Source organism: Dendrobates tinctorius, unplaced genomic scaffold, assembly GCF_039654945.1.
Source record: "Dendrobates tinctorius isolate UK_male_01 unplaced genomic scaffold, ASM3965494v1 ptg000158l, whole genome shotgun sequence".
NCBI lineage: Eukaryota > Metazoa > Chordata > Amphibia > Anura > Dendrobatidae > Dendrobates > Dendrobates tinctorius.
Window position 1 is genome coordinate 3,311,178 of NW_027361825.1, and position 16,541 is coordinate 3,327,718.

Here is a 16,541-nt window from a genome sequence, read left to right on the forward strand (position 1 = left end):
GATCCGCAGGCAATCGCAGCAGACGCGCTGGTGCTCCCGTGGAGCCAGTTTCGTCTCCCGTACTTGTTCCCCCCGTTGCCGCTGCTTCCAAGAGTTATCAGGAAAATAAGGAGAGAGAAGGTTCCAGCAATTCTGCTGGCCCCAGACTGGCCCCGGCGGGCCTGGTACGCAGATCTGGTCCAACTAGTGGTGGACGTACCCTGGCGTCTTCCAGATCGGCCGGACTTACTGTCCCAAGGGCCGATCTGCCATCCGAACTTAGGGGCCCTGTGTTTGACGGCGTGGCCATTGAATCTTGGCTGTTAACACAGGCAGGATTCAGACGCGATGTGGCGGCCACGATGGTGAGTGCCCGAAAGCCTTCCTCGGCGAGGGTGTATCATCGAACTTGGGAAGTTTTCTTCCGTTGGTGTAGGGATCGTGAAGTGGCTCCTCTGGTTTTTTCGATCCCCAACGTACTGGCTTTTCTACAGGCAGGGCTGGACGCAGGGTTGGCCCCGAGTTCCCTCAGAACGCAAATCTCGGCCCTGTCGGTACTTTTCCAACGAAAAGTCGCTTCCGTCTGGCAGGTTAGGACGTTTATGCAGGGGGTCGCACATTTAGTACCCCCCTATAAGGCGCCGACGGAATCATGGGACCTGAACTTGGTGCTCAGAGCCCTTCAGGAGGCCCCTTTCGAACCATTGCAAGAGGTCTCTTTACCTTACCTGTCCAGAAAGGTCGTTTTTCTAGTAGCCATAACGTCTATTAGGCGGGTTTCGGAATTGGCGGCCTTATCTTGTAAACCACCGTTCCTAACCTTTTATAAGGATAAGGTAGTTTTAAGGCCAGCTCCCCCCTTCTTGCCGAAGGTTGTGTCTGCATTTCATATCAACGAAGACATCGTCTTACCCTCGTTTTGCCCGGCACCGGTGCACAGGGTAGAGAAGGCTTTGCACACCCTGGATCTGGTAAGAGCTCTTAGGAGGTATGTGACAAGGACGGCGCCATTCCGCCAGACAGACGCTCTATTCGTGGTTCCAGAGGGACGGCGGAAGGGGCTCGCTGCGTCCAGAGCGACTTTGGCCAGATGGGTTCGCCTGACGGTCCAGGAAGCTTATCAAATCAGTGGCACGCCGGTTCCGGCAGGGATCAAGGCTCACTCGGCACGGGCAGTGGGTGCCTCATGGGCACTACGACACCAGGCTTCAGCGGAGCAGGTATGCAAAGCAGCTACCTGGTCCAGTTTACATACGTTTGTCAAACATTATAACGTACATACCCAGGCATCCTCGGATGCAAGCCTGGGAAGAAAGATTCTCCAGGCAGCAGTTGCGCACCTCTAATCAGGGGCGCAAATTAGCAGGGATTGGGTGAGCTAAGATCCCGCCCAGAGGACTGCTTTAGGACGTCCCACAGTCTCTGTGTCCCCCAATGAGACGAAGGAGAAACATGGATTTTTGTGAGTACTCACCGTAAAATCCTTTTCTCCGAGACGCTCATTGGGGGACACAGCACCCACCCTATCAGCCAGTTGGCATTTACTTATTTTGAGTTTTACAAATCCTTGTACAAGGTTTAGGGTGGCCCCCTTTTTCAGACATATAGTTTCTTGCCTGAGTTTAAGGCGCGTTCTCCTACTGCTTATGCACTAAACTGAGTTACGCCCGGCCTAGGGGCGAGGGTGTATGCGGCGGAGGAGGAGCTAACTCTTTTTTTGTACACTTAGTGTCGGCCTCCAGACGGCAGAAGCACACACCCACAGTCTCTGTGTCCCCCAATGAGCGTCTCGGAGAAAAGGATTTTACGGTGAGTACTCACAAAAATCCATGTTTTTGTTCTATAAGACGCAAAGGACAATATCAGCGTCCGTCCATTAACCCGAAAGAAAGAAGTCATTGAAGCCCTCCCAAATCACAGGGAAAGCAAAAATTAACCCCTCCAAGTACTATATATGCTGAATTATCGGATGGACATGCAAGCCTGTCTACATTAGCAGTATTGTGGCTGATTGGCTTCCTGTCACTGATCATTTAATAGCCTTATACACAGCCTGAACGATATGCACAGAACACTCGGTGCAGACCAGATCATTTCACCTGACGATTTGCTCGTTTTGCCGATGATCGTCAGTCCTTTTATACTGTCCGATCATTAGGAAATGATAATGGTGCAGTGTAAATGGACCTCTAGGATTAATAAATGTCAGGACGCAGACCCAAAATCTGCTGCTATTTTCTGTTTCAGCGGAATGTTTACAGTAAATATTCCCGATTATCAAATTGAGTTATTGGATTCTGGATTACAGGAAGCACGAGCGGGCGGTTACAATTCTCCAATCCTTGCGGGTCCTTGTCTAGGTACAGAATAAATGAGTAGGGTGATTGTTAGCATGGCAGAGAGCAGTTCTAAGATTACAGCACACATGGAGGATGAGAGTAGTAGTAGACGTTTATTATACAGCGTTGAACACTTGCACATTACACACACATCGGCCACCTCACTACAAGAGAAGTGACCTGAAAATAGGGTTTTCCCACCAGTGACCCTTAGTACATGTACACATCATAAAAGACTATGTGCAGACGTCAGCAACCCGAGGCACTCCAGCTACTGAGAAACTACAACTCCCAGCATGTACCACAGGTTGCCGACCCCTGCACAATGTCAAGGAAATAAAGCTGTGCTCCGAAGAGCCATCTGATGCCTCGCACCTCTGCCATCCCATCCCACATGAGCTCCTCTCCGCCGCTCACCCGGTCGTGTTCCCCGCGCCGGAGGAATCTAGATTGAAATAATCCTCGGAGTAGCTGACCTGAGATCTCTTGTCTTTGTGGGATCCCTTGGCGCTGCTGTGGAAAGCTGTGGAGACATCAAAACTTACAGTCAACACATAAAAGGGAATGTTCACCATTACGGACAACTTGTACAGATTGTCCGAAATAAAGGAGTGCAGTTGCTTTGCCAACAGTCTGGAAAAAAAAAAATCTATTGCTTCATGTATACAGCTGCTACGCGGAACCGGCAGCCTCCATACATGGCTTGCTGACAGTCTAACCATGGAGAAGAGTAGTCTGCACACGTCGACCACCGGTGTATAACATCCAGCCACTTAATCCGTGGTGTATAACATTTGGCCCCTGTATACCCCCAGTGTATAACATCCGGCTCCTCGCTCCCTGGTGTATAATATCTGGCCCCGTAAACCCTGGGTGTAAAGCATCTGGCTCCATAGATCTCCAGTGTATAACATCCATCCCTGTAGACCCCAGGTGTAAAGCATCCAGTTGCCAAGATCTCCTGTGTATAAGATCCAGCCCTGTAGACCCAAGGTGTAATGCATCTGGCCCCATAAACCCCCTTCCTGATGTATAAAATCAGGCCCTATCACCCCTTGCTTGCTGTCTTCCTTTACTAAGATATGACAGAGCGGCTGGTGGTGCAGAGCTCCCCGATACCAGCGCGGTCCTGTAATATAAGCCACCAGTGTAACAAGTCCATCCATGACATATGTGCCTCCTAAACCTTCCCCATCACCTGTGAGTGATATTATTGAGAAGAGGAAGGAACCGCAGCAACTCAGCCACAAAGTGGAGATCCCGTAATGTTACAGAGCAGGGAGCCGAGTGCTGAAGCGCAGAGGGCAGAAAATCACCACTACGCTGTTTACCCCATAACTGCAAAGTACAGACCTCCTCTGGTATCAACATCAGCACAAACACTGAGCCCCCACCGGTAGCTTTATGGCCGAGCAGCTGCATGCAGCCATACATCACCAAGCACAATGCTGAGCGTCGGATGGAGTGGTGTAAAGCCGCCACTACTGGACTCTGAAGGAAGGGAAATCTTAATCTTCAGCACAAGACATTGTGGACAATTGTAGCTTCAGCTTTGTGGGAACAGACCTCAGCCCCATCCAAGGCTGGAGATTATGAGCCCTGCCTCCCCCAACATCAGGGACTGATCTCACAACTGATCTTCCGGATGAAGGGAAAAAAATTCCCACAGACACCTCCAAAATCTTGTAGAAATCCTCCCCAGAAGAGAGAGAGAGCCGTTATATCTGCAGATGAGCGACTCCATATTAATGCCTATGGACGTAGGATGGGAGGTTAGGAAAGCTCCTGGAGGGGGATTGTGGGGGCACATACTTTTGTATATAGTTTATTTGAAAAGAAAGTAACAAATCCAGAAACATGTAATTTATGAGACCTGTGAGTGAGCAGCTGCCAAATACTCACCCAGCTGACCCCACACAGACTTCTCTATGGCGGCATCCAGCATTGGCTGCTTCCGGGCAATGCTGACCTTCATAGAGACGTCCTCTATCATTGTGTTATTAAGCTGAAAAACATGGAGAACGGAAGAAAAAAAATTATATAAAATGTATCACATGACGGCTATAACACAGAATAAGTTTGTTTCTTCACTTTTACCTCTTTTTTTTTTTTTCTCTCTTTAAGCAAAGCTCAGGCCACATGCAGTCACCACTAGAGAGAACTCTATTATTGAATGCATACAAAGTATTCCGTGAGCTCGCACGCTCCCCCTAGTGGTGACAGCAGGGAGATGAATTCTATCACTTTTTGGTTCCTCTGTCATCCGTATGACTAGAGTATTAGATCCCCATTAACTCTCTAAATAAAAAGGTCCCATAAACACTGAATGGGACAGTGGTGCGCATGTGACCACCACTTCATCCAAATTGGGCACTTGGGATTCCTGTTCTTGTGGACAGAAGGACCCCAAGACATTTATTGATTATCCTGTGAATATGTACTAGATGTGTTTTTTGTATGTTAGTCCTTTTGCTTCTCTAACTATGTAGGGGATTTAGAAGCAGAACCAAGTCCTTCCCAGCGGCTTCTTTAATGCCCCCTGTTCCAATCTCACCTCCTGGATCGCCTGATCTGCTGATTCCATCTTCTCAAATGTGACAAAAGCGCAGCTGTATGGGACAAAACAGAAACTCGATTATGTCTGCTTGTTCTCTACAGCAAGACGGACAAGCATCTCTGCACACTTACTTCCGCTGAGGATCAGTTGCGAGATCTATGATCTTCCCAAACTTGGAGAAAGAGTCAGTGAGCATCTGCTTCTTCATGCCCACACCATTAACATACACCGTGTTTCCTTTCCTGGGTGCTCGACGTTCTGGAAAAGAATCTGATCCTGTGTACACCAGGGACCAGAAAAGGAAAACATTTAATCGACAGCCTGTGTTTACACCCAATCCCACCCTGCCACCTAATAAACAACACGGGGGTTGCAGTAATGGAGTTAGTAAATCTTCTGAAAACAGCACCACTCTAGTACACTGGTTGAGTCTGGAATTGCACCTTAGCCCAATTCAATTGGCTGTAATACCAGAAACAGTCAATGGATAATAGTGGAGCTGGTTCTAGAAGAAATCTACCATGTTGTTCTGGTCTTGTCTAAGGTAATTAGATTGTAATCTCCTGGGGTCACTGTCTAATGTGGTTACAATCCCTGCAGTCACATAAGGACACGTACTCCGGTGGAAGCCTTCTCTGTCTCGTTCCCTCTCCCGATCTCTATCACTTCGGTCTCTGTCTCTCTCCCTCTCTCTCTCCCGGTCGCGTTCTTTGCCGCGGTCTCGTTCATAAGGCTCCCTGTCTCCTACGCGATGACCTTCTCTGTCGCTCTCTCGGTCCTCTGTCTCCCTCTCGGGTTCTCGCATACGTTCACTGGAGCTGACAAAACTGAGAAGGGAGAAAATCAGATTAATAGGAGTATAGAAAGGTAAGAGGCGATAGATGGAGGAGACTCACCTGTCATAGAGAGACTTCCTTTGGTTGCGTCTTGAACTCTGGAGAGAGAAGAAGAGACAACGTGTTAGGAGTGAGTGTCTCAGATTGGATGGCTCCTATAGCAAAACAAAAAAAAAAAAAAAAGTTCCAAGAGTGCCGACCTCCGCCTGCTCCTCGTCTACAGAGACACTGCGCTGGAAAGGCTGGAAAGTGGGTGCTGGGCCCTTATCGGGGTCCTGAGGGAGAGAATAAAAGGTGTTAAACAATTATACAGTTATTGTAATTAAAAGGGGAATTCCTATCTTGTAAAGTGATAGTCTGTGAGGGTCTGACCCCTGCGTTCCCCAGACAAGCCCAGGAATGATAGAGAGGCGCTCATGGACTCCCAGTTGACTGCATGAGCAAAAACTTTAAGCCAAGGCCATACATTACGTACAATGTCACATTAAGGGTGTGTAGGTCATATAAGGTAACAGACCAGCAGAGCCCCTTATAGACCAGCCAAGAATAAAAAGACCCCGTGGAGCCACATATAAGTGTCACCTTCAGCTTGCCCTCTAGTGTCCGAGAACGTTTGAATCCGCTGTTTTTGGTCCCAGATTTAATAGCACTGATGGCGCCAGTCTTCACCAGCATCTTGGCTTGTTCTGTTGCTGTGGCAGTGTCCACTGCTGGTTGGTCTGATAGAGCTGGAAAAGAGAAGTTCCCCAGAAACAGAAAAAATGGTAACAGCGCCACGCTGGTCTCTGGGCTGTGCCTGGTATTGCAGCTCAAAGGGGTTGTTTGACAGTAAAATTATTGGTTTCTTTGGGCATGGACTGATTAAAAATAAGAAATGCCGACATAATCACATTCCAGCACTCCCGAAAATTCAGCACAGGCCTTTCTGGAGGTCTACCCATTCAAATGTCAAAGTACTGTTGCTGCGGTTATGTGAGGAGGATAGCACGTCAACAGAGAAACATCTTCTTGTCACCTAACCGCTGCAGCCAATTACCGTCTGCACAAGTCCTGTGACTCCAAACAAGGCAGACACTGCTTCTGATGCCGATGCAAACCTTTGGAGCAGCCTGCACTTGTTCCGGGAGGGCGCGGGAAGGGGAGTGTATGCCTTTAATCCATGCCTTTATAAAAATAAATAAAACAAAATTAAATATATTTTACTGTCAGATAAATGATTGCTGCAGTACCAGACACGACCACTGGAGAAGGGGATCACGTTTTCAAAAATAAAAAGACTAAACTCCTCAACTATGGACAGTAAATATATGATCTGCCTCACATCTCTTGATGCCGGCCTGGCTCGTCTGGTTGGTGGACGTTTGCTTCTTCAGAGCCAACAAGGCTTTTTTCTAGTAGAAAACAGAAAATAAAATACATTAAAAGAAAGATCCTGCAAAACATGGCAGCTTTCTTCCATAAACAGAGCCACACCTGTCCATGGGTGGTATATGGTAATACAGCATTGGCTCCATTCCGATAGCTGCAATACCACAGACAACCACTGAACAGGTGTGGTGCTGTCTCTGTCCTATAACACTACAGGAAATCATATGATGCGATGTTGCAATGGTACACTGGACTCAACGTTGTGTGTACTCCTCACCTAATGCATCCATGTGACAACCGCAGCCAATCACTGGCATCAGTCATCTTGAACCGTACACGCTAGCTGAGGTCTGTCATTGGCTGTGGCGATCACACGAACGTACTAAAAGAAAAAAAAAAAAAAAAAAAAAAGATCCATGTGACCACCAGCCAATAACAGGCCTCAACTAGCTTGTACATTCCAAGATCACTGATGCTAGTGATTGGCTGCAGCGGTCACACTGATGTATTTTTTTAAAATCCTGAACCTCCCCTTTAGTCTTAACAAACCTTCTTTTTCAGCTTGGCAAACTTCCTCTGTAGAGCCTCCTCTTCATCGGTCAAGACAGGTGGCAACGAAACCATGGTGCTTGGGGGTGAGAAGGGAAAAAAGAGGTGGGAGGGTTATTAGTAAAAAGGTATAAAAAAAAAAAAAAAGAGTCACTAATTTACATAATTAAAGGGACTGTGCCTACTTAAAGGGTCAGTACCATCAGATTCTCATACTGTCAGACCATTACCATAAGTGATGATTGACATCTAGGACCCCCTAAACCACCCGAAATACAAAAGCAGAAGCCTTTTGGCCCTTTCCCTGGGCAGAGGGAGAATTTCTGTACAGATAAAGGAGCCCTTTGATTTGAGGTTTGGGGGTCTGGGCTGTTGACCCCCAACCTACCAAAAAGGGAACTCACATCCTAGAGAGGGAGACAATCATTCAGGCTCCTAACTGACCATTAGAAACAAAAGGGCCAGAAGCATATTCATTAATGGGACCGTGCCCCAACTGGGTGCTGACTAGTCACATGTGTGAAACCACTCCAAACATGGCATTTTTAAACAAGAGAAAAGGGAGCAATTGGTTTAAAAAAAGATTTAAACTTTATTAAATAATTTATCAAAAAGGATAGCAGCAATATATGTCACTGTCAGCAAGCAGAGATCTCGTGTATGCCACTGTCAGCAAGCAGAGATCTCGTATATGTCACCGACAGCAAGCAGAGATCTTGTGTATGTCACTGACTGCAATCAGAGATCTCGTGTAGGTCACTGTCAGCAAGCAGAGATCTCGTGTAGGTCACTGTCAGCAAGCAGAGATCTCGTGTAGGTCACTGTCAGCAAGCAGAGATCTCGTGTAGGTCACTGTCAGCAAGCAGAGATCTCGTGTAGGTCACTGTCAGCAAGCAGAGATCTCGTGTAGGTCACTGTCAGCAAGCAGAGATTTCGTGTAGGTCACTGTCAGCAAGCAGAGATCTCGTGTAGGTCACTGTCAGCAAGCAGAGATCTCGTATATGGCCAAATATTGAGACACATGGTCAGTAGAATTTTTAAACAAGAGAAAGGGGAGCAATTGGTTTAAAAAAGGATTTAAACTTTATTAAATAATTTATCAAAAAGGATAACAGTGACATTTAAAACTATTTCAGATGTATCAAAAAGTGGACAGACAGATAACGCATGATCATCTAATTGTTGTAGCACAGGGATTAGCTCACTAAATTAGCAAGCAAAAACACCAATTCAAACAGTCAATAATATTGGTCTGCACACAAATGCAATATCAAGTGTTTTAGTTAGGTTAAGGAGGTAAACCATTAATACTCCTGGGCAAACCACAATAATAATGTTGAGAATTGAGTGTTCAAAAAGTTAGAAGTGTATGCAGCTTACCCTGTGGGAGAGAATAATAAAGTGCAGTGCACAAATTGGGTGCCTCAAACCCTGACGCGCATTTTGCGTTGATTTATTCCCTTGCTTTCTCAAGGTGCGGTTGTCAGTAAGTAATGCACTGAAAGGACCTTTTGTAGCCATAGCAGCAGTCACGTGATCTTAAAGGGATCCCCGGAATGGAAGTTAGGACAGTTCCACTCAGCGCTCTGGCTCTGACCCCAGGCTGACGGGATGATGTGGGATATTAGGGGTAGTAGTCTGGCGGCTTTGGCTAACGGGATGATGTGGGATATTAGTGGTAGTAGTCCGGTGGCTCTGGCTGAAGGGATGATGTGGGATATTAGGGATAGTAGTCCGGTGACTCTGGCTGACGGGATGATGTGGGATATTAGGGATAGTAGTCCGGTGGCTCTGGCTGACGGGATGATGTGGGAAATTAGGGGTAGTAGTCCGGCAGATGTGACGGGATGAAGTGGAATATTAGTGGTAGTAGTCCGATGACTCTGGCTGGTGGGATGATGGGGGATATTAGGGGTAGTAGTCCGGTAGCTCTGGCTGACGGGATGATGTGGGATATTAGGGGTAGTAGTCCGGTAGCTCTGGCTGACGGGATGATGTGGGATATTAGGGGTAGTAGTCCGGTGGCTCTGGCTGACGGGATGATGTGGGATATTAGGGGGAGTTGTCCGGTGGCTCTGGCTGACGGGATGATGTGGGATATTAGGGATAGTAGTCCGGTGACTCTGGCTGACGGGATGATGTGGGATATTAGGGATAGTAGTCCGGTGGCTCTGGCTGACGGGATGATGTGGGAAATTAGGGGTAGTAGTCCGGCAGATGTGACGGGATGAAGTGGAATATTAGTGGTAGTAGTCCGATGACTCTGGCTGGTGGGATGATGGGGGATATTAGGGGTAGTAGTCCGGTAGCTCTGGCTGACGGGATGATGTGGGATATTAGGGGTAGTAGTCCGGTGGCTCTGGCTGACGGGATGATGTGGGATATTAGGGGGAGTTGTCCGGTGACTCTGGCTGACGGGATGATGTGGGATATTAGGGATAGTAGTCCGGTGGCTCTGGCTGACGGGATGATGTGGGATATTAGGGGTAGTAGTCCGGTAGCTCTGGCTGACGGGATGATGTGGGATATTAGGGGTAGTAGTCCGATGACTCTGGCTGGTGGGATGATGTGGGATATTAGTGGTAGTAGTCCGGTAGCTCTGGCTGACGGGATGATGTGGGATATTAGGGGTAGTAGTCCGGTGGCTCTGGCTGACGGGATGATGTGGGAAATTAGGGGTAGTAGTCCGGCAGATGTGACGGGATGAAGTGGAATATTAGTGGTAGTAGTCCGATGACTCTGGCTGGTGGGATGATGGGGGATATTAGGGGTAGTAGTCCGGTAGCTCTGGCTGACGGGATGATGTGGGATATTAGGGGTAGTAGTCCGGTGGCTCTGGCTGACGGGATGATGTGGGATATTAGGGGGAGTTGTCCGGTGACTCTGGCTGACGGGATGATGTGGGATATTAGGGATAGTAGTCCGGTGGCTCTGGCTGACGGGATGATGTGGGATATTAGGGGTAGTAGTCCGGTAGCTCTGGCTGACGGGATGATGTGGGATATTAGGGGTAGTAGTCCGATGACTCTGGCTGGTGGGATGATGTGGGATATTAGTGGTAGTAGTCCGGTAGCTCTGGCTGACGGGATGATGTGGGATATTAGGGGTAGTAGTCCGGTGGCTCTGGCTGACGGGATGATGTGGGAGACTAGGGGGAGTTGTCCGGTGGCTCTGGCTGACGGGATGATGTGGGATATTAGGGGGAGTAGTCCGGCAGATGTGACGGGATGAAGTGGAATATTAGTGGTAGTAGTCCGATGACTCTGGCTGGTGGGATGATGTGGGATATTAGGGGTAGTAGTCCGGTAGCTCTGGCTGACGGGATGATGTGGGATATTAGTGGTAGTAGTCTGGTGGCTCTGGCTGATGGGATGATGTGGGATATTAGGGGTAGTAGTCCGGCGGATGTGACGGGATGATGTGGGATATTAGTGGTAGTAGTCTGGTGGCTCTGGCTGACGGGATGATGTGGGATATTAGGGGTAGGAGTCCGGCGGCTGTGACGGGATGATGTGGGATATTAGTGGTAGTAGTCCGGTGGCACTGATGGGATGATGTGGGATATTAGTGGTAGTAGTCTGGTGGCTCTGGCTGACGGGATGATGTGGGATATTAGGGGTAGTAGTCCGGCGGATGTGACGGGATGATGTGGGATATTAGTGGTAGTAGTCTGGTGGCTCTGGCTGACGAGATGACGTGGGATATTAGGGATAGTAGTCCGGTAGCTCTGGTTGACAGGACAATGTGGGATATTAGGGGTAGTAGTCCAGCGGCTCTGGCTGATGGGACGATGTGGGATATTAGGGGTAGTAGTCCAGCGGATGTTATGGGATGATGTGGGATATTAGCGGTAGTTGTCCGGCGGCTCTGGATGACGGGATGATGTGGGATATTAGAGGCAGTAGTACGGTGGCTCTGGCTGACGGGATGGTGTGCGATATTAGTGGTAGTAGTCTGGTGGCTCTGACGGGATGATGTGGGATATTAGTGGTAGTAGTCTGGTGGCTCTGGCTGACGGGATGATGTGGGATATTAGGGGTAGTAGTCCGGCGGATGTGACGGGATGATGTGGGATATTAGTGGTAGTAGTCTGGTGGCTCTGGCTGACGGGATGATGTGGGATATTAGGGGTAGGAGTCCGGCGGCTGTGACGGGATGATGTGGGATATTAGTGGTAGTAGTCTGGTGGCTCTGACGGGATGATGTGGGATATTAGTGGTAGTAGTCCGGTGGCACTGATGGGATGATGTGGGATATTAGGGGTAGTAGTCCGGTGGCTCTGGCTGACGGGATGATGTGGGATATTAGGGGTAGTAGTCCGGTCGCTCTGGCTGACGGGATGATGTGGAATATTAGTGGTAGTAGTCCGGTGACTTTAGCTGGTGGGATGTTGTGGGATATTAGGGGTAGTAGTCTGGTGGCTCTGGCGGACGGGATGATGTGGGATATTAAGGGTAGTAGTCCGGCGGCTCTGGCTGACGGGATGATGTGGGATATTAGGGGGAGTAGTCCGGTGGCTCTGGCTGACGGGATGATGTGAGATATTAGTAGTCCGGTGGCTCTGGCAGACGGAATGATGTGGGATAATAGGGGTAGTAGTCCGGTGGCTCTGGCGGACGGGATGATGTGGGATATTAGTGGTAGTAGTCTGGTAGCTCTGGCTGACAGGATGATGTGGGATATTAGTGGTAGTAGTCTGGTGGCTCTGACTGATGGGATGATGTGGGATATTAGTGGTAGTAGTCCGGTGGCTCTGACGGGATGATGTGGGATATTAGTGGTAGTAGTCTGGTGGCTCTGGCTGACGGGATGATGTGGGATATTAGGGATAGTAGTCCGGTAGCTCTGGCTGACGGGACGATGTGGGATATTAGGGGTAGTAGTCCAGCGGCTCTGGCTGATGGGATGATGTGGGATATTAGGGGTAGTAGTCCGGCGGATGTGACGGGATGACGTGGGATATTAGTGGTAGTTGTCCAGCGGCTCTGCCTAACGGGATGATGTGGGATATTAGGGGTAGTAGTACGGTGGCTCTGGCTGACAGGATGATGTGGGATATTAGGGGTAGTAGTCCGGCAGATGTGACGGGATGATGTGGGATATTAGTGGTAGTTGTCCGGCGGCTCTGGCTGACGGGATGATGTGGGATATTAGTGGTAGTTGTCCGGCGGCTCTGGCTGACGGGATGATGTGGGATATTAGGGGTAGTAGTCCGGTGGCTCTGGCTGACGGGACGATGTGGGATATTAGGGGTAGTAGTCCGGTGGCTCTGGCTGACGGGACGATGTGGGATATTAGGGGTAGTAGGCCAGCGGCTCTGGCTGATGGGATGATGTGGGATATTAGGGGTAGTAGTCCGGTGGCTCTGGCTGACGGGATGATGTGGGATATTAGTGGTAGTAGTCCGGTGGCTCTGGCTGACGGGATGATGTGGGATATTAGTGGGAGTAGTCTGGTGGCTCTGGCTGATGGGATGATGTGGGATATTAGGGGTAGTAGTCCGGCGGATGTGACGGGATGATGTGGGATATTAGTGGTAGTTGTCCGGCAGCTCTGGCTGACGGGATGATGTGGGATATTAGGGGGAGTAGTCCGGTGGCTCTGGCTGATGGGATGATGTGGGATATTAGCGGGGAGTAGTCTGGTGGCTCTGGCTGATGGGATGATGTGGGATATTAGGGGTAGTAGTCCGGCGGATGTGACGGGATGATGTGGGATATTAGTGGTAGTTGTCCGGCAGCTCTGGCTGACGGGATGATGTGGGATATTAGGGGGAGTAGTCCGGTGGCTCTGGCTGATGGGATGATGTGGGATATTAGTGGTAGTAGTCTGGTGACTCTGGCTGATGGGATGATGTGGGATATTAGGGGTAGTAGTCCGGCGGCTCTGGCTGATGGGACGATGTGGGATATTAGGGGTAGTAGTCCGGCGGATGTGACGGGATGATGTGAGATATTAGTGGTAGTTGTCCGGCGGCTCTGACTGACGGGATGATGTGGGATATTAGGGGTAGTAGTACGGTGGCTCTGGCTGACGGGATGATGTGCGATATTAGTGGTAGTAGTCTGTTGGCTCTGGCTGACGGGAAGATGTGGGATATTAGGGGTAGTAGTCCGGTCGCTCTGGCTGACGGGATGATGTGGAATATTAGTGGTAGTAGTCCGGTGACTTTGGCTGGTGGGATGATGTGGGAAATTAGGGGTAGTAGTCTGGTGGCTCTGGCTGACGGGATGATGTGGTATATTAGGGGTAGTAGTCCGGCGGATGTCACGGGATGATGTGGGATATTAGGGGGAGTAGTCCGGTGGCTCTGGCTGATGGGACGATGTGGGATATTAGGGGTAGTAGTACGGTGGATGTGACAGGATGATGTGAGATATTAGGGGGAGTAGTCCGGTGACTCTGGCTGGTGGGATGATGTGGGATATTAGTGGTAGTAGTCTGGTGGCTCTGGCTGATGGGATGATGTGGGATATTAGGGGTAGTAGTCCGGCGGCTCTGGCTGACGGGATGACGTGGGATATTAGGGATAATAGTTCGGTAGCTCTGGCTGACGGGACAATGTGGGATATTCGGGGTAGTAGTCCAGCGGCTCTGGCTGATGGGACGATGTGGGATATTAGGGGTAGTAGTACGGTGGCTCTGGCTGACGGGATGATGTGCGATATTAGTGGTAGTAGTCTGGTGGCTCTGGCTGACGGGATGATGTGGAATATTAGTGGTAGTAGTCCGGTGACTTTGGCTGGTGGGATGATGTGGGATATTAGGGGTAGTAGTCTGGTGGCTCTGGTTGACGGGATGATGTGGCATATTAGGGGTAGTAGTCCGGCGGATGTGACAGGATGATGTGTGATATTAGGGGGAGTATTCCGGTGGCTCTGGCTGATGGGACGATGTGGGATATTAGGGGTAGTAGTACGGTGGATGTGACAGGATGATGTGAGATATTAGGGGGAGTAGTCCGGTGACTCTGGCTGATGGGATGATGTGGGATATTAGGGGTAGAAGTCCGGTAGCTCTGGCTGACGGGATGATGTGGGATATTAGTGGTAGTAGTCCGGTGGCTCTGGCTGACGGGATGATGTGGGATATTAGTGGTAGTAGTCTGGTGGCTCTGGCTGATGGGATGATGTGGGATATTAGTGGTAGTAGTCCGGTGGCTCTGACGGGATGATGTGGGATATTAGTGGTAGTAGTCCGGTGGCTCTGGCTGACGGGATGATGTGGGATATTAGTGGTAGTAGTCTGGTGGCTCTGGCTGATGGGATGATGTGGGATATTAGTGGTAGTAGTCCGGTGGCTCTGACGGGTTGATGTGGGATATTAGTGGTAGTAGTCCGGTGACTTTGGCTGGTGGGATGATGTGGGATATTAGGGGTAGTAGTCTGGTGGCTCTGGCTGATGGGATGATGTGGGATATTAGGGGTAGTAGTCCGGCGGATGTGACGGGATGATGGGGGATATTAGGGGGAGTAGTCCGGTGACTCTGGCTGGTGGGATGATGTGGGATATTAGTGGTAGTAGTCTGGTGGCTCTGGCTGACGGGATGATGTGGGATATTAGTGGGAGTAGTCTGGTGGCTCTGGCTGATGGGATGATGTGGGATATTAGGGGGGAGTAGTCCGGTGGCTCTGGCTGACGGGATGGTGTGGGATATTAGGGGTAGTAGTCTGGTGGCTCTGGTAGACAGGATGATGTGGGATATTAGTGGTAGTAGTCTGGTGGCTCTGGCTGATGGGATGATGTGGGAAATTAGTGGTAGTAGTCTGGTGGCTCTGGCTGACGGGATGATGTGGGATATTAGTGGTAGTAGTCTGGTGGCTCTGGCTGATGGGATGATGTGGGATATTAGTGGTAGTAGTCCGGTGGCTCTGACGGGATGATGTGGGATATTAGTGGTAGTAGTACGGTGGCTCTGGCTGACGGGATGATGTTGGATATTAGGGGTAGTAGACCAGTGGCTCTGGCTGACGGGACGATGTGGGATATTAGGGGTAGTAGACCAGTGGCTCTGGCTGACGGGACGATGTGGGATATTAGGGGTAGAAGTCCGGTAGCTCTGGCTGACGGGATGATGTGGGATATTAGTGGTAGTAGTCCGGTGGCTCTGGCTGACGGGATGATGTGGGATATTAGTGGTAGTAGTCTGGTGGCTCTGGCTGATGGGATGATGTGGGATATTAGTGGTAGTAGTCCGGTGGCTCTGACGGGATGATGTGGGATATTAGTGGTAGTAGTCCGGTGGCTCTGGCTGACGGGATGATGTGGGATATTAGTGGTAGTAGTCTGGTGGCTCTGGCTGATGGGATGATGTGGGATATTAGTGGTAGTAGTCCGGTGGCTCTGACGGGTTGATGTGGGATATTAGTGGTAGTAGTCCGGTGACTTTGGCTGGTGGGATGATGTGGGATATTAGGGGTAGTAGTCTGGTGGCTCTGGCTGATGGGATGATGTGGGATATTAGGGGTAGTAGTCCGGCGGATGTGACGGGATGATGGGGGATATTAGGGGGAGTAGTCCGGTGACTCTGGCTGGTGGGATGATGTGGGATATTAGTGGTAGTAGTCTGGTGGCTCTGGCTGACGGGATGATGTGGGATATTAGTGGGAGTAGTCTGGTGGCTCTGGCTGATGGGATGATGTGGGATATTAGGGGGGAGTAGTCCGGTGGCTCTGGCTGACGGGATGGTGTGGGATATTAGGGGTAGTAGTCTGGTGGCTCTGGTAGACAGGATGATGTGGGATATTAGTGGTAGTAGTCTGGTGGCTCTGGCTGATGGGATGATGTGGGAAATTAGTGGTAGTAGTCTGGTGGCTCTGGCTGACGGGATGATGTGGGATATTAGTGGTAGTAGTCTGGTGGCTCTGGCTGATGGGATGATGTGGGATATTAGTGGTAGTAGTCCGGTGGCTC

At 49.8% G+C, this 16,541-nt stretch overlaps 1 protein-coding gene across 2 annotated transcripts in view; it reads right to left on the minus strand.

Annotated features, from left to right (window-relative positions):
* Positions 1 to 2,412: 2,412 nt before the first annotated feature.
* The window catches only part of NELFE (negative elongation factor complex member E), a 32,159-nt gene continuing 18,030 nt past the window's right edge, over positions 2,413 to 16,541 (minus strand). For both annotated transcript variants that reach the window (XM_073548790.1, XM_073548789.1), the window contains exons 2-11: positions 7,629 to 7,707; positions 7,033 to 7,102; positions 6,294 to 6,439; positions 5,912 to 5,986; positions 5,772 to 5,809; positions 5,494 to 5,702; positions 5,007 to 5,151; positions 4,873 to 4,927; positions 4,221 to 4,323; positions 2,413 to 2,841 (exon numbers count right to left, since the gene is read on the minus strand). In XM_073548790.1, coding sequence (XP_073404891.1) covers positions 2,732 to 2,841; positions 4,221 to 4,323; positions 4,873 to 4,927; positions 5,007 to 5,151; positions 5,494 to 5,702; positions 5,772 to 5,809; positions 5,912 to 5,986; positions 6,294 to 6,439; positions 7,033 to 7,102; positions 7,629 to 7,703 — 1,026 coding nt within the window. In that variant the 5' untranslated portion in view covers positions 7,704 to 7,707 and the 3' untranslated portion in view covers positions 2,413 to 2,731. The remainder of the gene's footprint in view (positions 2,842 to 4,220; positions 4,324 to 4,872; positions 4,928 to 5,006; positions 5,152 to 5,493; positions 5,703 to 5,771; positions 5,810 to 5,911; positions 5,987 to 6,293; positions 6,440 to 7,032; positions 7,103 to 7,628; positions 7,708 to 16,541) is intronic.